The 25,240-nt window shown below is 42.9% G+C and overlaps 1 protein-coding gene across 1 annotated transcript; it reads left to right on the top strand.

Annotated features, from left to right (window-relative positions):
- Positions 1 to 10,058: 10,058 nt before the first annotated feature.
- LOC119179182 (heparan sulfate glucosamine 3-O-sulfotransferase 3A1) lies at positions 10,059 to 25,234 on the top strand. The gene is made up of 2 exons (XM_037430253.2): positions 10,059 to 10,856; positions 22,742 to 25,234. Exons 1-2 carry the CDS (start codon positions 10,441 to 10,443, stop codon positions 24,000 to 24,002), a joined length of 1,677 nt encoding a protein of 558 aa, XP_037286150.2. The 5' UTR covers positions 10,059 to 10,440; the 3' UTR covers positions 24,003 to 25,234.
- Positions 25,235 to 25,240: the final 6 nt, after the last annotated feature.

The raw sequence follows: 25,240 nt of genomic DNA on the forward strand, positions 1-25,240 counted from the left end.
ATTTCTATGCTAACTGTAGCGTTTGCTCAAGGTGTGAGCGAGAGTGCTTTCTCTTACTCCAACAATTCGTGTCACGTTCTTACGGATTGGATTTTGGTATGACGAGAAAAACCGATATCGCGGTGGAATGAAGGTAAATATCGCCTTTACGCGCGGTTAAACAAAGACAGAAAAAAAAGAGAGAAATATCCTAAAAGACACTTGCGTTCCCCTATTTTCTTCTTTTTTTCGCCTGGCAAAAGTCTGGATTTGAGAACAACGTAGATTTTGGACGCTGCGTTAGAAAAACAGCCCGTCAGCTCCAACCACGGTCGACCACGGGTCGATTTTAACTTAGTTGGGTTCAGTTGGATTGGCGTTAATGAAATATTCCTGTTGCTCTTTCCAAGTAATGTGATACATCACGGAAGTCATGATAGAACTTTTTATGTTTTTTTAATGGTGCGAAGAATAAAAGAGGTTGGTGCCATTATTGTGGTGCCGGCTAGCACACATAATATGGTCACAAATATTTTAATAATAATATTATTATTATTATTATTATTATTATTATTATTATTATTATTATTATTATTATTATTATTATTATTATTGTTATTATTATTATTATTATTATTATTATTATTATTATTATTATTATTATTATTATTATTATTATTATTATTATTATTATTATTATTATTATTATTATTATTATTATTATTATTATTATTATTATTCTGAGGACATCGCAGCAATCATGAAGTGCCAATCATTGTCGCACAGCAGTTGACATCCCATCATCTAATTGACAGGCACCAAGGCTAAACTCACATGTACGCTGACCGCTTCGCCGAAGAGACTGCGACATCAGCATGTATAATTCCGGAGTTACGTAAAGAATATGCACGTCGGTTAGGCCATCTATTATCTTCAACAGCATCTGAGATCGTAGCAATTTTCCTTGCCACAAGTTTATTAAACTATCCAAGACGCCGAGAAAGTGGGCCGTTGTTACAGACGCTCTGGCGGCACTAGCTTGTTTGGAAAATACCACTTCAAGACACGTTGATGTGCTTGTAGTATACGTGATATTAAAGAAGCTTTCAGTAGCTATAAAGTCAAACGATCAAGTGGCATTTTAGCGGGTCCCCTGTCACGGCGAAATCAAGGGCAATGAAATGGTATACGAGTTCGCAAAAACCGTTCATCGTTACACGCAAACTTGCCTCATTCCTGTATCTCAGTGTGGTGGAAACAAAATTTTGAGAGCAACGAAACATGAACTGTGCTTGTCAACGGGGTTCGCAAACAATACAAAAGAATCTCATATAGTCTCTTGATCTTAATCTTGAGGACCAATTAGATTTTGATTTCCCAAGGCATATCGACACTATCATACATCGCCTATGACTCGGAAGTGCTTACACAGAGCACTTCCTATTTCGGATTTATCGCGCAAAATTATCACCACGTTGATGTGACTACGACGACGAGCGTATATGTCACCTGTTGCTCAAACGTCTGAAACACGACACACACCCACGGCGAGTCAATCAGGAACTCAATACGCTAGATTACAAGCGAACGTTTGCGTTGGTGAAGTGCTAGGCCCATGGTCACCTAGAATAAATCGAAAAGCGATGAAAGTGCTGCAACATGCTTAGGAAGACACAAACACTTTTGATGACTACTCAGCGGACTAGGTTAAAATTGAGCGTGGTGGCTACGTGTTACTTCTGCACAAATTAGGGCTCTTGGACTCCCTTATCACCGCGGTCGTCCAGGCGCTAAGGTACTCGGGTGCTGATTTCCAGGTCGCTGGGACGAATCTCGCCTGCAGCGGCTGCATTTTCGATGGAGGCGAAAATGCTGTTGGCCGGTGGGCTTATATTAGGGTGCACGTTAAAGAACACGAGCTGATCGAAATTTACGGAACCCTGCACTACGGCGTCTGTCATAATCATGCGGTAGTTTAGGACGTTAAACAGCAAATACCTATTTATCTATATAGAAATGTAAGTATACTGTTTTTGTATTTCTTTATTTGTAACAATCAAGTGGAAAGAGGTAACCCTCGTTATGGTGACTATAACACTTTAGTTTATTTTTATTCCAATTAAGAATGATACAAAGTTTTGTACTGTCAAACATGAGAAGTACGCTTTATTGAATGAAAGTTTGACTCGACGCCAGGCCCTTTGTTCACAATTCCAGATCGATTATATTAAACTGCGACATCAGAGAATCGCTGCGACGTTTCTCTTTTCGTAGATAACTTTTTATTCACTAAATCAGTCAGGGGAGCACGATAGACACAGTTTTTTCTAGCTACGTTTGGTGTTACATAATTAAGTAATGATTGATTGATATGTGGTGTTTAACGTCCCAAAACCACTATATGATTATGAGAGACGCCGTAGTGGAGGGCTCCGGAAATTTAGACCACCTGGGGTTCTTTAACGTGCACCCAAATCTGAGCACACGGGCCTACAACATTTCCGCCTCCATCGGAAATGCAGCCGCCGCAGCCGGGATCATAATTAAGTAAGTGAATAGGCAAATAAATAGGTGAATAAATAAATAAATAAATAAATAAATAAATATAAATACGTGAAGGTCAGACGTATCAGGGCCACTGCGTGAGTAGCCTGCGTGGTATTACTAAACCACTCTGCTTTTGAGATTGTAAAGATGTCAAGCGTTGCCATAAGTAGCACAAAAGACTAACGTTACTGGGGCACGAAGTGAGACTGCTCCGCTGATCGAGGGGCACACAGCAGCCATGCATCTAGATCTAAGCACGTCACTTATTTCCATTTTCGTTCCCTTTTTGTGAGAATGTACTCGGCTAATCCAGTTTTACAATCACCGCAGCGGGAGATTGAAACGAGGTATATAGGTTTATAGATTAAAACTGAGAAGTTAAAAGAAAGAAAATGTGAAATTAAATTTGGCACGTGCCTGTATAGCTTCAGTGGGGAGGACTGCGCAACGTCTCCTGAAGCGTGCTCGAGGCACGTGTCTTTCCATTCAAGTGGTTGCCAAAGACTCCCCTGGGACAGTTCTGCACCCCGCGATCGCCTGATGGGCCAACGAGATCACAGATTCGACATGGCGCCCCGGTGTAACTATGTTGGATTCAGGATATAAAAAAAGAAAGAACACAAAAGCCCCACGCACAGCTTTGTTTGTTACAAACGTGCTGCACGTGTGTAAGGAAGCACGAGGAGGCGTCGGTTGCTCGTTGATTTATGTGACAAATGGCATTAAGATGGTGTCAACCAACAAATAAATAATGTAATAAAATTGACAGGGAGCAATCAAGGGAAGGAAGGTGTGGCGAGCTGTGATTTTCGTGTTCGATCTTGCTGCTCGGATTTTTTTATACGAGATTCTGATTTGGTAGAAGGGAATGTCACAACTGGAATGGAGATTGAGTGAGCTCTCTCTATGAATGTGAGCTAGATGTGGGAGGGTTCTGATCAAATTAGGCTTGATTTCATTCGATGGTGAATAGGGGTCTGACAACTTACCTACTCTACGGATATGTCAGGGATCACTATCGAGAAATATTGAATGCATTGAATAAAAGTATACAGATCATGAGTGAAAGTTTCGGGACTGAACTTACGGAAAACGTTACGACGCTACAATTTGAATAAGTAAGAACATAAACGAAAAAATTATAGAGTGACGTCACCAAAGCGCCATCTTTTATCCTGCGGCTTACACTATTCGCGTTGACGGCGCCGTCGGCGATCACTTTTATGTGTTTGGTGGGTCGTCTGGGCCTTTCGCCTGAATAGAACGACCAAAGTACCTTTCGCGTTCCTATACCTCGGGGCAAGCACCATGACGTAAAAGAGATTGAGTGCACGCGAAGCAACGTGAGCCATTTTGAACAAACGCTTCTCTCCTTTATCCAAAAGTCATTCTACGCTCATTTCTTAACCCGTCTGCCGTAAGAGTCCTCTAAGGCGCGATGTGTTATACTATTCACTCATTTTTCATATCGCAAACATCGGTGGCATGTGCAAAGAACACGTTGAGCAGTTTTGTTGTTTTTACAAAATTTCCGGAGCCCTCCACTACGGCGTCTCTCATAATCATATGGTGGTTTTGGGACGTTAAACCCCACAAATCAATAGTTTTGTTGTTTACAAATTTACAAAAAAAAAAACTAAAGTGAGTTTGTACATTAGGTACGAAACACATTTGGGGGAGGTGAAAGGGGGCGCTGACTGTCGTACGCTGCCGTCAACGCTTGTCGTAATGCAGGAAAATCCTCCTATAGCATAGTCATCTAAAACGTTTCTTTCCTTTGATGATATCAACACACGATGGTGATATCAACGCACGATGATGATATTAACGCACGCAAAACCAAACAGAGCAGGGCTATCTGTTGTATAGTTAGCACGCGTTCATGCTAAAGGAAAAAAATTCTTGGTCTTGTTTTTCTGGCACATTGATGATAATATAATCGCAGGCGAAACTATACATTAGGCATAGGTAAAATGTTGAGTGCGTGCTCGTGCCAAAGACAGTCTTCTGTCTCTTGTTCATCGAACAACTTGACGATATTATTAAGTGCACAGCACCCAAAATAGAAGCACGGAGAAAAATTTGACGAAACGTAGCAGAAAATGAGATGTCGAAAGAGAGACAAAGGTGCAGAAAAGTTGAAAATTGTGGGAATAAAAAAAGAGAAAAATAGAAAAGAGAATGAAGAACAGCACGTAAGAAAGAGAAAAACCGAATAGAAACAAAGATGGCTGCCCAGCTCTTCACAACTTTGAGGCTTGACACCACCGGTACAAAAGTGGTTTAGTTTTTTTCCGACTGTTGGCGCCTGCGGTTGGCAAGTTTGTGTGACCGTAGCTGGTCACTAGTTACAGCTGCAGCCAGTTCTTTAAGCAGCGCGTTCTCTAAAACAAATTAAAGTTTAGTGAATGGGTGCTTTTGAACACCTTCCTTTCTCCCGTCCACTACTTCATCGAATCGCCATCACCCTCTGGGTTGCCGTCGAATGAGATTGAACAAGCGCCAAAATGTAAACGAAATGTAGTCATAGCAGCCATTTATTATTATCCCCAAATTTGAAGACAAATAGCATCGCGTGGTATTATGAACATAGTCTTTACGAAAGATGAATAAATAAAATCATTTTGATTGAGTAAAGCCAGAAATTCGAAAGTAGGCAGTAAAACGCCACTGTCTCAACTGGGAACTTCCGTTACCAAATGAGTTCAAAAGCAGCCAATTTGGTGCAACGTAGTCACCAATTCCAACCCTGATCACCATAGTGTCCAAGAATAGGATCCATTTCATGGAGCCAGAGGCGTAGCCAGAAATGTTTTTGAGGTAGGGGGAAACGAGCACTTATCGTAATCTACTGATATGTCACCGAATACACCCCGAGATCTATAGCACCAACATCAGTAAGGCGGGCCATACAAACGCAGCTACGCTGAAACACAGGCTCTAAAAATGCGAGGCTCAAGCGAAGCGTATTATTTCTGACGTTCTTTCGGCGAGGTGGGAAGCCGTTCTGCGGAGCTCCAAGCTGGCCGACCAACTCTAGACAGTCCAACAGGCCCGTGAAGCAGCAGAGAGGCAATGCTTTGATGTCCCGACATGGGAGACCTGAGCCCGGGCCACTAATTTGCTGGATAATAAAGTATTTCCACCACCACTAAGAGGGGAGGATGGGAAAGGGCGGAAGCGAGGGTGTTCGACCATACTCTACGATTGTTCGGTCCCTCCTCTACTCTTCTAAATTGAAAAAAAAATAGAAGTAGGGAGGGGGGGGGGAAGTACTTGAATGTTCCAAACTCCTCCTAAGCTACGCGACTGCCGAGCATTGCAGCGCAGGAATTTTTGTCTCTAAGCTACCGCAGTGCTTCTAATGTACAGGCGAGCCCACTGTTAAAGAGAACGCTGCGTGCACTGTTTGTTTAAGATCAACTCTCTTGCAAAAACATAATCGCTAAGATTTGCGTGAAACTATGCCCTATTACCAGACTTCCTTTGACAAACTAGTGACATGAATGGACATTGATTACTCGTGCACTTGCTGTCAGGGGGCAGGCAGTACCAACGGTGATCGTTGCAGTGTTCCCTTTAACAGGGGACGGTCCTGTACGCAGAAATGTGTCGACCATATTTAGCAATGTCCCAACTCACCCACCTGTCTACAATAACAGAGATACCGATTTTGGAGCTCTCTCTATTTAAGTCTTCTTTTTGAGATTAGGTGATAAAAAATGTTTATTGATCTGGTTTTCTGACGGGCTCTCAGAAGAAGAAAATAGAAAAGAGAGGTGGCTCTACTTCCCCATTTCGCGGATATATCTATCCACGCTGACAAAAAAAATTGAGGGGTGATGTGCAGAGGCTGTCTCCTGTTCAAACTTTATTCACTCCGTTCGGCGCTGAAAGCAATAAATCACGAAGAAGAAGCCCTGGTGTGAATTACGCTGCGGCAACCACCTTACAAAAAGACGTCGCATAAACCGTGCGGGGGGACGCTCACCTAAATAAGCCTGCGGTCAGTACGCATATCAACATTTGCATTCATGGGTTCCATTCATATAGGAAGGTAGTGGCTCCATTTTAAGGGATCCCGAACCGGAAATTCGCCTATCGTTTCAAGATCACCCTTCTGCCGCAACGCCCTCACTTATTTGCTTTTTCGGTTTTTGGCAATACTTTTCGTGACTTGAAGCAACGCGCTTCCAAGCCGAGATAAATCCTCAAACAAGTAAAAACAAGAAGAAAAAACGCGTGCCACGCGACGTAAAAGAAATACGTTTAAAACGACTATGACGGGGACCAGCTGAAGCGTTGTCACCGATTCAAAATCAACACCGGGAACCTATTTTCTGTTGAATCTGTAGCCTTCCATTTCCCGACATGAAATATAAAGCAACTGTAGTAAAGCAACACGCCAGGCCTCAAGCGCAGATTGCATCGGATACGGTTCGGCGTAGGGTAAAGGAAACAACCCGAGTAGCTTCGAAAAGCGAAAAAGCCGCGATGAGTCAGGGTCAATGGCTAATCCATGCACATGGCTCGCCCAGGAGATGCGTATCCGTCCGCCTGCAGGGCTTAATCCGAGGAGATTAGGGGAAACGTGCCAACAATGGTGAATGCGTTTCGGAAGCGCCCCCACCGTATCGGAACCCATCGTTGCGCTTGCTCTCAACATGCTCGGCAAGTGCACGCTCAGATTACCCCTCGTGGCTTCGAGTGCAAAAATAGCAACAAAAATATGGCTCCCCCGTGAATGAGATGACGGCGGAGGGTGAGGGCAGTGCAAACAATGGACTAATGTATGCGTAAAGGGAAGTGACGTAGACTAATGACGCTACTGAAGCACGCTGTTTTGGCTGTCTAGCGCTTCAACTTTTGGTTGCCTCAGCAGACGACGCTACCAAATGACCGAGCAGGCGATGATACGTGCCGTCTGCTATCACGTGCCACTTCTTTGCTCCCGTCTTGCTATCTAAGTGCGGTAGTTTTTCTATGTTTTAAAGCACCAAAAAACGCGCAAGAGTGAAATTCTGAGCCTTTAGGGTGATCAAGACTTTAGATGCAGTTGTGATTAATGATGGAGGACAACGAAGCTGACACGCCACTGGAAAGACATCAGGGGATGCATCATAGAGCGTGGTTCACTTCGGATGATGGTTTCCAAAAAGCTTAGCGTGATTGAACTCCTATTTCTCAATCACATCATCACTAGGAACACATATAGAAGCATTTGTTGATTTTTTCCTTGCTTGGGTACCAGCTGTATTGGGAATCTAGTAACAAAAAGCAATGTATCTCAAGAAAAAATGCAATAAATGACTCAAATCGTGCGATATTTTTCAATTGGAAAAATTGCGTAATCTCAAGTGACACTGTTTGTTGTCACACTGTCTTCTGGCTTTCCACTTAACAATGAATACATATCTTACGTGCCGTGTTCTACCTATTTGAATATTTGATAAATAGTTAATTTCACTTCTTCAGGAATCGAAGCTCTACTGATAATCAAATGTGATATTTTCGTACGAGTGTTACACTTTCTGAGCTGAACACGTCGCCGTACGTCAGAACGAATAAGTTTGTCAGCTCATACAATAAAGGCTGTCCTTAGCTAAAAAAAAAATTTCTCAGAACCCACGTACTTGGGAATCGACGTACTGCGAAGCATGCGTAGAGAAGGTGACCTAGTTTCAGTTTTTTTTTATTGAGCGACACGTCATCAAATGACGCTAATTATATGTAGAACTGTTGCCGCACAGACATAATTTCAAGAGTTGCAGATGTTTATGTAACCAGTTTTTTGCACTAGCGCAACGATGTAACCTGGAACAAGTGTATTAGCAGCACCAGAAGCTGTTATGAGGCGCTGACGCTCGCGAAGATGCTGGCGTTGGACACTGCTCCATAAATCAACTTCAGGGCATGGCACATAACCACAATTAACATTAACCCGACGTGACGGCTTTATCACAGGAGTGCATATGTAATTTTGATAAAATTAGGTAGGCAGTACTGCAACCACTATTGACGTTTCACGAATATTACCGTCTATTTGAAAAGTAGTTTTGAGGCCTGGCGTAGCTCTGCGATAAAATGCTTGACTGCCACGCATAATGCTTGGGTTCGACTCCTGCTGGGACCTTAAAATTTATTATTTGCATTCATCGGGGGGTCAACGTTGTATATTTCCGGGTTTTCTCAGCACTTACATTTATTCTGTCATCGTTGGGTCGACGCGACCGCTATCGGGTATTTCTTAACGCTTACGCGTTAAAATTGCCCAAGTGTGTTCTCATCGTTCCTAGGTTGATACTAAATTTCAATCACCTGTGGAACATAACCGCATACAAGCGGCACATACCCAACCGTGGGTATGAGCCGCTGTCTGACGGGAAGTGTTTGACGACGTACGTGACTGGATTGTGAGATTATTCATGTCTTGACCAGCGTGTCATATTTGTCAAACCATCTAACCCTCCAATGCTAATTTCGGTTCACGTCAAGTTAAAGGGGTGACCGCGAGAGCACCCAAACGTAAGCTGCTAGATAGATAGATAGATAGATAGATAGATAGATAGATAGATAGATAGATAGATAGATAGATAGATAGATATATAGATAGATAGATAGATAGATAGATAGATAGATAGATAGATAGATAGATAGATAGATAGATAGATAGATAGATAGATAGATAGATACTCTCAAAGTCGCCGATTTTTGCTGAGAATTGCTTCGCATTAAAAAAAACATCTTGGTTGTGCACTAAACTTTTACTTGTGCCTTACTTGCGCAGGCTAGTTTGAATGCTCTCACCAGTGACATTCGCCAGCTAATAAATTAAATTACAATGGCTGTTTTCCTAAAGTACAGATAATTAGTTCAGGTTATGTTTTTAATTAACTAATGCGGGACCAAAGGGAAAGTTCACGGACGTAAACACGAAAAAACGACTAAAGAAATTCGAAACAAAAAAAAAAAGCTCTGACTCAAGCTGAGAGTCATTTTTTTTTCTTCAACAGCATATATGAATCATTATTTATGAATGAATCATTATTATGATTCATTCATAATAATATGAATATATTATAATATATTATATGAATTATTATTAGGACTTGTTATTTATGATCGAAGTGCGACAATTTTCTGCACTGATGTAGTTTGGGTGGCTAATATTTTAGCTGCTAGATTCTCGACCATGGACATGGTAGCTTCAAAGGTCCGTTTGGCACGCATAAATTTCGCTGCAACAATAATCTCTGCTTGGTGTGGCGCTGACAAAACTGGGCGAAAAAAATAAAGTATGAACTGCTACACTGAGCGGGGGAGACCTGTTTCCCGCGATGCTCGACAGGAGCGGAAGTGGCGTAGCTGTCGCGCTGATCGGCGCTTCTCCTCCCCACCCGATAGAAAGATGAGAGAGAGGAATAAACAAAAAGAAGAGGTAAAGAGGCACGCGACGGAAAACGGGCGGCGTTGGGGAGCTCCAGCCGAGTTTCGCTCCGAGCTCTGCATCTGTGCCAGTCGTGGCTCTGGTCTGCTCTGAGGGAGGTCATGCAGCGGCGCTCTCTTCATATGCGGTGATGCGCTGTGTAGCAAAACGTCCTGCTGTGGCAGAGCAGTCATAAGATAAGGCTACCAGGATGTATTCGCTGGTGAAGAGCGTTAGAAAACGCCGGATAATCACGGGATATTTTGTAAAGACGCTAGAAACGTGAACTTCGAGTATATGCGATCAGCTGTAGCATCCCCGTTGTGCAAGAGCCAAAACAACATTATGTGTCATTGATAAGCGTAAGCGATGGCAATCGCTGAAGATGAAAGGAGCTCCAATTGTTTGCAATCATCCACTGGACTGTTGGAAAAGACAACGCGATAAAGTAACATTTAGAAAAACAAGTTTCGTCGCCGGAACCAGACATGCAGTTGACACGTAGGTGTTCTGAACACATGTTTCGGTTACTTTACTACTGTTTGTTGCTGACTCTGAGAACCGGAGAGTCTACATCTACATTCACGATGACGCGGAAGCAGACGACGCTGATTGACAGACCAGACGGCATCGAGGCAGGTGATGTCGCGAGCTACGAAACGACGGCAGAGGAACCTGCTGGCCAGCACCCAGGTGGAGAGAAAACAAACGGGGCACCATCGGAACGAAGTGGCGATGCAGAGAAATTGGAAAGGCGGTTGCCCAAAGCCTTGATTATCGGTGTTAAGAAAGCAGGCACGCGAGCGCTGCTGGAGTTCCTCAGGTTGCATCCCGACGTCAGAGCTACGGGTCCTGAAACCCACTTCTTCGACCGCCACTACAACAAAGGCATCGAGTGGTACAGGTAAGTGGGTGTTTCTCCTGAAATTTGTAAGATTCTAACTGTAAGATGCAGGCGTATTATACTATATATGAATCATGGTTCAAACATGAATACCGTCCACAGAGCGGACTAACTGAACGCTCGCACATATTTCATATGTTCCCATTTGTACGACTGTGATATACGGCTCCGTGCAGGCTGAAAAATATATAAGTAAAGCAGTTCGCATCGCAGATAAAACCTCCTCCAAATATTTCCACTGCTACTTCAAGAAATACTTCGACAACTTGTAAGATTTAGACATTGAGCCAACTATTACAAGGCATCGTTACAACACTGTAAATGTACTATAGCCGCACGTTCGTTAGGGAATAGAGGCATTCCGCGTAGCAATAATACGTAATGGTTTAGGCTACTTATCGAACCGCTATTAGATATAAACAACGAAATTACGCAGACTTGTTTACAGCTGAACATATAGTTTGAAATGTAAGGTGTGTTTTATTTAGTTGACTTTAACTGTCATTGCTCTGTTAATAATCTTTTATTGCTTTCGAAATTAACGTTTTCGCTAAATGTTTTATATATAACGTCCACTGCACAGGCAGTGCGAAGGATATTCAAGGATAATTTAGCTTCCAATCTTGTGCTTTAGAAAAAAATACATTTTTAAATATTAAATTACCGTGTACCAGCAGACCCCTGTTGTCGCCGATAAATCTCCCTTTATTTCTCTTCAAGGGTTCGACAACATTGCCAATATCTAAAATATTTGTGCTACAGAAGATTAGATGTAGTAGTGTCTTGGAACGTATACTTATCATTACAAGCATATCTGTTCAGGCATATAAATAACTTCGGAGGACATTTTCCTTTAATATGACTGAGAGAGTCGCCAGTTCATATCCTAAACAAATTGTGAAGGGAAAGTCACCTGTGAAAATGTGTCATGAATGATATTTCACCTTGAAGACACTTCTCAGACGCTCCGCTAGTGTCAGAGTGCCAATATATAGTGTCGAGCAGTCCCCAGCACAACCGTGTAATAGCGAAGACTCACGCGTTCTCTCTTTGCAAAAGGCTGACGCTATCGTTGCGTGACGTCGGTTGACTACTTTGCGATAAGCTTCTCTACAGCTTAGTGCTAAAGTTTACAAGACTGGATCTCTTTGCATGCGTTAAAAAAGAGGCTCGTTGACCCCAAATAACTTTTTTGCACTACTTTTACATCTTACAGGCAAAACATGCTTTAGAGGCAACTTTAGCGTGCCTTGTTTATGGACAACGTGAATGGTCAAAAGTCTTACTGACGTTTTCGACAACATCATATTGTTTTTAATAATTTGTTTGTTCCGGGTTGAATGAAGAAGTTTCATGTACATATGCATCGCTGTGTGTTGAGCACGTCTACACATTAGCAATGCTAAACAATGAACGCGATATGACCAAAGCGGAAGAATAGTCTAAAATAAATAAAATATTGGGGCTGTAGGTAACAAAGTAGTCCTGCGTGGTGGAGACAGGTACAAAATCTGTTGAATTTACTAAATATACTACAAGTATACGTAGTACAAAAATAAAGAAGGTTTGAGGTTTCATTGTCCCACTTACACCTATTGCATGAACGTTGGGTTAGTTCGTGGGTGCTTGACTAGCTGAAGAATACTACATTGACTTCACTTGCTTGCTGGCTTTCAACTTTGTTGTAAGCGTCTGCATTAGGCATTATGCGTGATTCTGTAAAAAAAAAATTCGAAAAATGAAAGAAACTGCCCTTGGCCGACATGCGTCTACGAAATTTGTTTGTTTTTTTTCAATGCCGTTTTATGTGCTTTGTTGCAATGCCGTCCTATCTTACAGACAAAACACGCTTTACAGGCAACTCTGTAGCATAGTGTGTGATGTGCTGTCAACCTAAAGCTTCAGGTATCTGTTCTTTCTGTTATTAAAACAAGGACTTGTAAAGAAAACGATGCTGTTAACACCTGGAACTAGACCTCTATATATCGAACATAGAGAAGTAGGCGGAAAAAAGGCTAGAAATCAAAACATATCTACGTTGTGTCATGCATCAAATAGGGATAATTTGTAATGGCGTAAAAATGTGATTTACCTTCCTTCAATTATTTTAAAAAGATGCGTTGCTATAAGCCTGACTACTCTTAACAAAATTAGATTCGTAATACTAGCGATAAACGTGCCTTATATATTCTTCTCTTAAACTTGAGGTGCAAACTCCTGAAAATAGTAATAATAAATCCGAAACCCAAGCTCTCTCGATATGATAGTGGAGCGCAATATACGACGACGACGACATATGAAGGCTCATCGAACACAAAGAGGCGAAATGAACCAACGGGCCTAAAGAACAAACATTTAGGAAAATATGTCAGCCTATATGATTCATTGATAGTTCGGAAGGGACCGGTAAAACAGGGACAACACAAGCATGTGCCTCTGTACAATCAGGTAAACATACAAAAGGAGCAGTGTACTATTTTCAAGCAAGTGGTCTGTTCAATGAATGGGTAGTCAAAGAACTATGTAATATGGACATTACTGTAAATATTTCCTGCGACATCTAGGCTTGCTCTTTGGTGCGTTTTATCTTTTCCTAGAACGTCGTTCTTGAAGTCGCCATTAGCTAAAACGTAGCTTTAAAAAAGTCGCCGTGTTTTCACACTTTGATCTATTTTGAACTAAAAGAAACGCTTCTTTCTCCTCACACGTATAAGGAAGTTGTGCCTGCTATGCATGTATGCGGCATATGCGTATTTCATTTTGAATATGGCCTTACATTTTGAGGAACCAACATTTTTTTTAAACGGTCTTTCCAACTTTTCTTGCGCTTACAGGAAATGTCCTTGCTCAGGCAAACCGGACGTGATCTGCTTGAATTATAAAAGACGCCATGTATCTAGAAAAACACTTCTTAACCACGTTCGCAGCACACCTTCTAACAACCAAATGCCTTTCGAATGACCCGGGCCCAGAGGTGTGCGGAACGATACCTCGCCCCCTTTTTTCCCGCGTCACGTTCCCTCACGCGTGTCGAGCAATGAAAAAAGAATCATGGCTTCCCCGAAGGGAACAGCTCGACAGAACACGTAGTGTAGCCCGGAGCAAACATCGAGTGCTTGTAATCGAGCTCCTTAAGGCGTCGCGAGCCCCTGATTATGTAGAGCATGGAAAAAAAAAGACTAGGAGGAGGGCAAACACACGGGGAATCAAATAGTTGGCGGCGGCGACGACACCGAGCTGTGTTCTCCGTTGTCACAATGTCTGCCTGTGCTAGGGTATACAGCCCGGGAGATAAAGGAGGCGGGGGAAGAGAAGGAGGGACGGTAATCAAAAGGTGCGCTGCGTGTGGCGGCCGCCAGCTGGAAAGGCGATTAATAAACAGTAAATGACACCCATTAGAGGGGAGAGCGCGACAGGTCGTAAGTGAAGCGGGGAGGAAGCCTGGCCTTTATGAGTCTCGCGAACACTGACTACCCGTGCTTTTATTCTTTTTTGTATTGTTCTCATGGGATCATTTCTTTTTGTCTCTTTTTTTTTCCTATTCCTCTTCAATCAGTGAGCTATGCCGAATCACTATTTTATTATTTTTTGGCTGGCACGTGATCTGTGAGCTGACAGCGCTCTCTTTTCTTTTTCTGTTTTGACCGGGCGGCGTAGTTATTTAGTCGAACCACTTACAGGGACGTGCGCTACGCTGAAACGAACGTAGATGGGCTTGAAATATTTCTGTACTTCATTTAAGGGTATATTTCTGATTCTGCTTACTCTGAGTAGACTTCTGGGGCAATTTTTGAAGAGGGTGAATTGTACAGGAGCTTTTATTTTCTGATAAATAACTACTTTTCTTGCCTGTAATCTATTTTGGAAACTTTAGTTTTTCAAAAAATAAATTGTTTGAAATCATCAGTGATGGAGCCAACGGTAATGAGTCCTGATACTTTGTTACTATCTTTTGAAATCAAGTGCCGTATTATAAGCTGTGCTTACAAAAACTTGATAAAATGTTGAGATTTTTTATTGCGTTCGATTTATAATCAAGCAGCACTACACTGAAGGCGTTTTTTATTGGCATAAGGCGTGACTTTAAGGCTTAATGCTGTTTGTGTACGTGTGTATTAGGTGGGTGTGGTGAAGGCTGCTTTGTGTATGATTTAAGGAGTTTGTAGTCGAAGGTATTACGTGTTCACTACTCGTAGCTGGTCACGATACTATAGAAAAGCATCTTGCTGCGCATAAAATTATTTTAGTTGCGGTTGAGTTGGAGCCATTTTTAATTTTTTTGGTATTGGGAACAATTGAATGACAGGTCACGGGATGAAATCCCGGCTGCGGCGGCCTCACTTTTGATGGGGGCGAAAAAGCTGTTGGCCCGTGTGCTCAGACTTGGGTGCACGTTAAGGAACCCCAGCTGTTGGAAATTTCCGGATTCCTCCATTACAGCGTCTCTCATAATCATATGTTAGCATAGGGACGTGAAACCCTCTATATAAATCAATACTAGAAAGCCTGCAGACATTTAGCCTAAAGATTTACTGGAAAAAAAATTGTGCACGCGTTCCCGAATCGTCCGAATAAAATATAATTTTGATCACGCATTTCACTAGTGATTCATCGCCTGATGCCACAGGAACTTGTTTCTTGAAAAGTGCTAACATTTGCAAGTAACTTATTTTCTTGTGATAACCAAATGCGAAGTTCATACATATACAGTAAGATGTGCAGTGAAAAAAAAGTACATTGCACATGGACACTCGTTAGCTCCTTCATGGCAGCAGATGTATCTGTAATGCCACACCTCAGAGAAGGCCACGTCTAAGTGCAGACTGAATGCCGCTAGAACCCAGGCTTTTGCCCTTTCTGTTTGTGCTATGAGCAACTTGTCACGCTAACAATATTGTTAACATTGTTAACAATATTTATAAGATTGTGTTGTCCATGGGATAGTTTTACCATTTTGGGGGCACACTAGAGTGTTACAATATCAATTCCATGCAGTTCATTCACTTTTCAGTTGCTTTTCCTCGTCATGCAGCTTTCTAAATTAGCCTAGCCCAGATTATCATCAGTAATATATTTCTAAAAAAATCATTACTTCCTAAATATGAATAGCATATTGTGGTGTAGGATTGCTTTTTCAAATATTGCCACGACGGAAAAGGCACAATGAGCCCTGCTCCAATAGGTTATGTACGTCTCACGCGATGTTTAACATTGGTCGTAATGTAGAAATACATAACACACTACGGAGGGCAGTAAAACCTGGTGCTGCCAGTAATTAGCGTGCGTGAAAGAGGAAGCATTGAATTAGGTTGGGCTTTCGCTGCGCAAGCGTATTGGCATATCATAGGTTTGTATTGGGCGACCAACGTTTTTTTTTTTTTTTTGACATTGAAGAAGCACGGATAATTACTTAATCTAACAAGTGATCCATGAAAATGCCTTCGTGATGTTTAAATATTATGGGGCAGCATTCGCGCACGGATTTCTGTTGGTTATGTCCTCAAAACTAGCGTAGTATGAACAAATAGTAAGACAGTAAGGCACTGAAGCGCTCACTCGCCACTTGGCTTCAAGATGAGCTTGTTTACAACAAATAAAGAAAGAGCGCATTGACAATTCTACAGTCCTTACGTACATTTCATGAAGTTAACTGGGGCTTTACTAATACATGTAAATAACAAATGAAACGCATCAACGCAAATAAACGCTTCTCTTGGGAAGCAGTAGGCCTTAATAATAGCTGAGGCGTGCCCCAACAATGCATGAGCGTTTAGTGGTAGACGTTAGTGAATAATGCATGCGAGGGCGGACTTCTAACCTGCTTTACCCGGTGCTGCTTTGTTCGTTCTTTCCTTCGCAGAGAATGCTATAAATAAGAGGGAATAGAAGAGTCGTTCGGGAAATACCCTTCTTTCTCGCCTGAGGGCGCGGTTGTTCCGCGTGGTTGCGTTGGAAAAGGAACAAATAAAAAGGAAGCGTAAAGTGGCTTAGGAAGCCATACCGTCGCAGTGTACAAACAAAAAAGAAAGAGAGTGTATACTTCGAAAGGATGAAATCCAAGTGAGATGGAAGAGCCCTGGTGGTAGGAATTGGCAAAAATAAGCGCGTAGATAAATAAAAAGTGAAGAAAGATAGTGCAGCAGACAAAAAAAGAAAAGCTGGAAGCTAGCAGACGACACAGCGTAGCAGTAAGCACTAGAAGCGTGAGAAACGTACGAAATAAAACAAGACTGAATTGCAAAAATGTGGCCAGCAGGCGAAACAAACACAGCAAAGCGCAGAGAACAAAACGCACGCAGAGACAACCTGTAAAAGTGACTGAACAATAATACAAAAGGTGTGATAACAGTAATAAAGTAATGGCAAGCACGCCGAGTACGAAAGCAAAATGAAGGGGGATAAATCATTGGCCCCCGCCACCCTTCGTGAGCGAAGTATTTCGCGTCTTCTTGGTAGGGGCGCTTTCTTTGTTACATATATATATATATATATATATATATATATATATATGCTGCGGCACAGACAAACTGTAGCGAAAGCTTCCTAACCATCTTCGCCCCCCTGTTCGTTGGTGCGTCGGAAGTAAAACAAAAGCTGAAAGCGATAAAGCGATGAATCTACAAGCGCATCCCGTACAACACGAAACGTGGCACGCCTGGAGGGATGAAGGGTGGCACTGACGGAGGGAAAGAGAGAATAAGGTGAGGGCAGGAAGCGTATAGGGGCGTAAAGTAAAAAAAAGGCATTTTCAGGAGCGCCACGTAGCCACGAACACGGAATGCGGGTTCAAGCAAATATATAATAAAAACAAAGCAAACGAAGAAGAAAACCGGATGGTAGGGTGGCTTGTGCACCGCAATCAATGCAGAGTCACGTCTTCTAATAAAGCTGTTTCCTTGTTTCGCGAGCCGAGGCGGGTGGTGGAATGAAAGAAAGAGAGAAGAGAAAAATGCAACGAGAGAGTAAAAGAGTAGAAAAATGGGAGAGTGGAGGAACATGGCACCTTTGACAATGATGTCACCCATCATCGCCGTTGCGTAACGTACTAAATATTAGCTGAAATTCCAAAAAAAGGACTTTAGAGATTCATAAACAAGCAACAACAAACAAAAAAGTGAAGCTGGCAGTTGAGTTCTCTTTCGCTGCTTGTTATTCTTTTCTCCAGTTAGGTGTCATAATTTGAGCTTTTTTTTTTCAGTTTGAGTTTTTCTCGCCACTTTTACGAGTTTTTCTGTGAGCTCCAGGCAGAACGTCATGATACAGCTCACTAGAGGTCGCCACCTCTCTCACCCACCTCACCTCGCCGAAAGTAAACATGTCGAAAACCCGAAAAACAATTCTTCAGTTCGTATCTGAGCGTTGTTGCTGCCTCAGCGTCTCCAGGATCGTGTGTGCGTTTTCGTTTCGGTTGTTGCCAACTTATTGTTTATGTTGTCGTCGTTCCGGATTTCGAACTGTTCTTGCTGTACTGCTCATCGTAGGCGAAATTATTTCTCGCTGTTGTTTTCGTCGTCGTCGGGTTCCGGTTGTCAGTATCGCCGCAAACGGTTTTCTGTTTCCCTCGTACGCTCGCTTGATCCTATTAATAGATACGGCGGAAGCAATTTTGGGGAATCGTGTCTGTTCCCGCCTGTTCTTTTTTGTGGTTCGTGTTTTAGGCCTAATAACGTTGACGGCGCGGAAAAATAAATGTGAAGGCTTATTGCAGAGACGTTGAAAGTACGCGCGAATGCCTCAAAAGGCGCTTTACAACATTTTTATTGTAAAAAAAGAACAAAAAGGTAGTGTCAGTGCCACCGCCCTGATGGACAACATTATTTCGGGTCGATGGACTGATTGAATTGGACTGCTTAGTCCGAACTCATAGATTGCTGGAACACAGAATGTCATTTGTTCGAGTGAACAGGTTTACGTTTCGTATAAAGCTTCGAGACTATTTCTTTCGCGAACGGCGCCCATAAATAAACAACGCGACAATGAGAAGCAAGTTCATTTTTTATACTGCACCATACAAAGCTGAAAAGTCGCGCTTGTCCGAAAAGTTTGTGTTCAAAACTAGATGGAACCGTTTAGGAAGAGGGTAACAGGGGATAGAAGTGTGCTGGCTAAAATCACTTTTACTTGATGAGAGAAACACACTACGCTTTCAGTGCACACAACTTTTTTTTTATTTTGCTACGTTATAGACATGCCTTTAACGCACAAAGCTTTGGTGTATACGCACGAGCTCTGAACCCTGTGCTGCCAAATTAACCACACCATTTGAGAGATAGTGAATATATTTACGTTAGAGCAGACTATTGCACTCATATAGTGTTCGTAGCAAGCGCTGGCGCTGATCGTTGCCTTTTTTTTTTGTCTCTTCTTATGCTCGCGCTCTTGGGCATTAGAAGAATTCTTCAGCACAATGTTTTGTGTATAAATGAACGGTGCCTCTGCCCTAGCGCATTAACTCAAGCCAGTCAGGAGGGCTGAAAAGATTACTAGACCCAGTGGTACCTTGGTATAGGGAGGGGTCCGACAACGCAGTTTGACCACGTTTTAGCAGCATCGCGAAATTTTGCATAAACGTAATTTTCTTCTTACTCTTTTTTTTTCATTTTCTTCTGCTTCTGTGGAATCCAATATATGGTGTTCAGCGGTCACGGCTGGTTGTGACATTTTTAGCAGAGATCGTCTCGCAGTAGGATAATAAACTGTTCTGACTGTAAACTGGAACATGTCTGCATCAAATGGTGTGCATCTGCCCTCTTCAAATGAATAGAGCGTCACAGACACATTGCAACCAGTGATAAACCTAGCAGTTTACCCATTTGACACGACAGCTGGTGTAAGACCAGTTCTTCGTCAGCGTCTATGGTGTATCCGCCCCTTTTGCGACCATGTTTGGACGCCGGGTCTATTAACATAAAATACACTCCTGCGTGAAGCCTCCAATGGACAGAGTATTTTGTCAAAAAACTGAGCGTCAAGAAGCATTATGAATAAAATATGCTTAGTGGTAATTGTACCGTGTAATTCAAGGCGATATGTTTTGTCACAGCCACGGGCCAGAGATGCTTCGCAATGACCTGCATTATTTATTACTTACGGTACTTGATTCTTTCACGCACTTAGAACGCACTTTCAAGAAGCGGGTGCAATTCCTCGTTACTTTTACTCACGTATTCTACAAAATGGCTTCCTTAAGCAGCACGTGTTCGAAATCCTGGAAGTATATGTTGTAATTTTTCGTAAATTTATAAAACGTATTCTGTTGATGGGTTTCATACGGGGAATGCAGCCTCTTTAAAAAGGCACACATCATGAATTCAATCGCAACTATTGATAAACCTATCACTCAAATACCTATAGCAAGCACCTTACGTGACTTTTATGCAGATCTCATTATTGGACACTTATGAGGATTCCGGGTATTCCAAAGTTCTCCAAAGACACAGCCTCACTAGATCTATTCGGTCAACAATAAATAAGAGGGCGTGAAAGAATTTTTTATGTGACAGGTTGCACCATACCGCGTAAGCAGCCACATTTTTCGGCGTAGTGTACATTGCTGTCAGAACGCAGTCTTTCTATTCATCCTCATTTTCATTGTTTTCGTCCTTCCTAGAAGCTTGTTATTTATTGCTCGTACAGTACCACACGCATAAAGTACTTGTTTACATTCATCACTTTTCCTTCGAGACTCTCAAAACTTTCCGTGCTTCTGACAGCAGGCACTTCATGTTCTCAGCCAACTGTCCAACTTTTCTTTTTCTTCATCTGCAAGTACTACGCCGCAGATATTCCATAGATATTCCATCTAAGCGTTCTCAAGAGGGTGTCAACTTCTTAGCCCTGCTGGAGGCCTTAAAGAAAGAGCCCTAGGTCTTACAAGAACCGAAGCCAAGCTGGCGTTTCTTTTTTTTTGTTAGTACCGACGGCTTTCTTTCAGGGAGGCTCGCCCATATATCCACCAGGCCTTGTTTGTCGCTGACACTCACGGCGTGCGGCGACGCATGCGGCTGGCGTGGCGTAGTGGGAGGGCCATGGCGCCCATAGAAGTGTCGCATTGATCTCCGATACGCAAGAATCGATAACGGTCGAGGGAAATCGACTCCACGGGTCGATTCGGGGCTGCCGATAAAAGGTAGAAGAATGGCTGTTTGAGCAACGAATCGATGCCTTTTCTGACAGCACAGGCCCTCGGTGCCATAGCGGACACCTTCCACCTGCTTAAGGCGGGTTTCGTCACGTGCGGATGGTGAAGTATGAGGCCATGTTTCTCCGGCGAGCCATTCGGCGTTCTAGTACCGTCTCCGGAAGTTTCAATCTTGGGTCTTACTATTAATGTGCTGGGTTATGCCACAACCTTCTCACTTTTTAAAAATTTACGAACCTTGCGGCAGTGACGAGATGGTCTAAGAATGATGAGGGTAGACCACAAAAGTAATATTAATGAAACCTTGACCTTTATTTTTTAATAGCATAGACGTCAATGAGGCAGTGAGGGCACGGAGACGCATTGCTTAGAGTTATACTAATATCTCTGTGTTCGCGATACAATATATCCCTCTCTAAATCTGCGACGTGGTTCTGAAACCCGCTTTTTCAGGGTAGTATTTCTGCAAGGAAGAACAGCTCTGTTGAGCTTGGCTTTCTGCAAGTTGCATAACCATATACAAAAAATATATTTTTATTTAGATGTCAAACCTACTCGCTACTATCCCACTGCCTAGGTTTCCGGAAGTCATTACGAATCACCATCTTGTGTAGGTCGACACGTTTTATGATGAAGCCATGATTTGGCAGTTTCATTTCTTTAGAACTACCAGAGTTCCGCAAGTGTAACGAACCATGAAATATAGTCATATTTGTCAGTCAAGAGTAATTTCGAAGAACCAGTCAATCCCGAATAACTATGAGCTAATCAAATCAAATCGAATACCAAAAGTTTCTGCGACAGTATCTAAAATATATTAGGCATGTGATTATTACAGAAGAATTTCCACGTTTTCACATATAAGAATGTTACGGATGTCTATTTTAATATATGCATTTGCACGAAGTTTTTCACAATAAATAAAAAGAGGGCATCAGTAATTAACAAGCAGCGTATTTGCCAAAACCCGAGCTCCCCTTTTCCACTGCAGTTAATGGTGGCTTAGCCGGAAATACTCGATTACGATGATGACATAGTCCCTGCCTACTTTCATGCGGAGCTTGTCTTCAATCATTTTTGCAGCCATTCAGGTGATTTTCATTACACGTTTGTTTCGAATTTATCGTGGATCACGGGAAGTTGTTACTATCAAATAATGTAAGTATCTCAAAAATAAATTTAATTGTATGAAATGGCCGTTTGTTTCTGAGACCGAATCAGGTCTATCAATAATTTTTTCGCTACTGCAATGTTTAGAACACATTTAGTACACTCAATTTGGGACAGTAATGGTTAGCCAGGTGATTAGTGTGTGTTATGCGTTAATAAATGGGGAGATTACACAGCGTTAAACATGAGGCGAAGGAGCGTCCCCACAAAATGTTGTCTTGTCGTTTTGATCAGTGCTCCGGCCTTTTCTTTGTTGATGAAGCGATATGTTACGTGGTTTGCCTATATGTAAATATCAGTGTTAATAAATATGCTCCTAATGACAAAGAAGGTCGTTAGTCTGCAGCGTTTATTGGCTCATTTTCGCAGTTCACTGAGACTAGAAACCACTTCGGTTTCCTTTTAGGCAATTTTTCTTTTCTGTTTTTTTATGCCTTCAAGAGTACGCACATTTGGTACAGTAGATAAACATTTTTGCCATGGTATGAGGTGGATGTCTAATTTTGAATTATTAGAAGTTGCTTACATGCTCTTTCCTGCTAGACGTGCATGTTATCTCTTTTCCACTACGCAGGCTCCAGATGCCGCTGACACTACCAGAGCAGATCACCATGGAGAAGACGCCCAGCTACTTCGTGACCGAAGAGGTACCGGCTCGCATCCGAAACACGCTTCCCGATGCCCGCCTCCTGGTCGTTGTTCGGGACCCAGTCACTCGAGCCCTCTCCGACTATGCCCAGACGGCTTCTAAGCGTCCTGACACCACACTGCCGTTCGAAGCGCTAGCGTTCCGTAGGCGCAAGCGGAGAAAAAACGGAGGCTTCACTTCAAATTTTCGCCACCAGCCGAACCGCAAGAGGCGAACCAGCAACGATGGGAACGGCACTATCAGTTCTGGAAGAACCTCGACTTTTGGAAGTCCCGGCATTGATAGTGAAGGGTCCGCAACTCCTCACTACAGTGCACATAGAAGTGCTCGAAGGACCTTCACTGGGAAGGTGAACTATCGTAAAAATACGTTGGAGAGAGATCAGGCTCTTGACACAAAAAATACACCCAAGAATGCCATTGAAGAAAAAGATAGGGTTATCAGTACCGGACAAGCTCTTCACAGCAAAGAACACAATTATATATGGCACGCGCGAAATACAATGCCTAATTATATGCTTGCCAGTCTAAATATGACACAGGCTGGCCCAGATTGGTTGAGCCAAACTCACCGACATAACAGAGATGGCGATAGTAACAGTATTCCGAAAGACGTTCCTACCATAACCACTAAAGAGAAAGGTACATCAGCCTCATTCACGGGCTTAAGGAGTGAAGCTAGAACTTCTGACAACGATGTACCCAACACCAACGACTACGAGGCCATCAACCGAGACTGCGGTACGGTCAGTCATAGTAACAAGAACAGCACGTGCTGGAACGCAAGCAGCGACGTCGACGAGGCGTGGTCCGGCATACGCATCGGCCTGTACGCCAATCACCTGGCTCAATGGCTGAGACACTTCCCCCAGTCCCAGATTCACGTCGTCAGCGGTGAGGAGCTGGTGAGGAACCCAGCCCGCGAGATGGCCATGGTCCAGGACTTCCTGGGTCTCAGGAGGCTCGTGTCCGAGGACCATTTCTACTTCAACGAAACGAAGGGTTTTCCTTGCCTAAAGAAGAGTGAAGGTAGCGGCAGCCCTCACTGCCTCGGCAAGACCAAAGGCCGCACCCACCCGAGGCTCAGTGAGGAGAACGTGCGTAGGCTGAGAAAGTTCTTTGAGCCGCACAACGAGGAGTTCTTCAAACTTGTGCAACGTGACTTTGGGTGGGAGCGCGCTAGGTGAGCGTCGAAAATACTAGAAAATACTTGTTTTAAAAACAGAAATGCTAAGAAGTGACTTAGTGTGCGGCCGTGTTCTTCAGCCAATTCTACCATCGGCTTCCACGCACACAAAAATAAGACTCGCTTCGCTCAGTGATCCTTTCGCATCTCGTTGTGCTCCGAAAACATCATTCAGCGAGCTCGTGAAATACTACAACCACTCTGTATTTATTTGGTCGCTCCAGCTTATCATCTCGCAAGGCAGTGACGTGGTTTAAAACAGCTTCGGGTAGGAAGGGGGGACGACGACGGACACATGTAACCTTCTCTGAGCCGCTTTCAATTCTCGTACAATAATCTATCAACCAGTACACTTCTGCAAGGCACAAAAATGATTGCGTTTACAAAACCATGCTTGCAAGATGCGCGTTGGTAGGAATAAATCCGGAATAAATTCCGTAGCCGAAATGCAGCTAGCCCTTGCATCCCAGCGTCTAATAGACAATTCAACCGTCACGGCCCACATATCATGTGCGCCAAGCATCAACACATAGTGACAGAATCGTGAAGAATTAACACCCGACTGACATTGTTGAACATGCTAGGAACAATTGAAATTCTAGCAAATGTGCGTCACAACATAAACAAGCTGCCAGAATCCGCTGATTCAGAACTGCCCTTCATACTCTATCATATGGACAAAGGCCCATCTTAAAGCAATGTGGTGTGTTATCGCAGCCACAGGACTGCACTTCCGTGCATATAAATATCATTTAAATGCAATATAAGGCCTCTCGCATTCAAGCAGCCACAGTGAATCCAGGCGGAGGTCGCAGTAGAACGTTTGAATACTATCCCTATCACGAAGGACACACAGGACTGGTGAAAATTTCGCATTGCGGAGTCTAGTGCACAAACTGTGACACCAGCGGGTTACAAGCGTAGGATCAGCCGGTCGGGCTGTAAGTAAGATAGTAAAGTGGCGTTTTTTTTCAGCCACAGTTATTGTCTGAATGAATGTACACAAGTTTCTTACTGAGTTTGCAGTTCCTCTCACTATCGTCACTTTACGTGATATTTATTGCTAAGTATTCACAGCAATACTTGAAATCATCGCACTGTTATGTCGTGTGGCACAATTACCATTGTCGTTTAAACGTCTCTACTGAAGAGAAATGTGTGTAGTTGTAGCAGTAGTAGGGAAATTGCGTAGTGTACTGCATTTGCTGCTCCGGGAAGGGGGGGATATTTAAAAGTGAC

This window comes from Rhipicephalus microplus, chromosome 7 (assembly GCF_043290135.1).
Source record: "Rhipicephalus microplus isolate Deutch F79 chromosome 7, USDA_Rmic, whole genome shotgun sequence".
Lineage (NCBI taxonomy): Eukaryota > Metazoa > Arthropoda > Arachnida > Ixodida > Ixodidae > Rhipicephalus > Rhipicephalus microplus.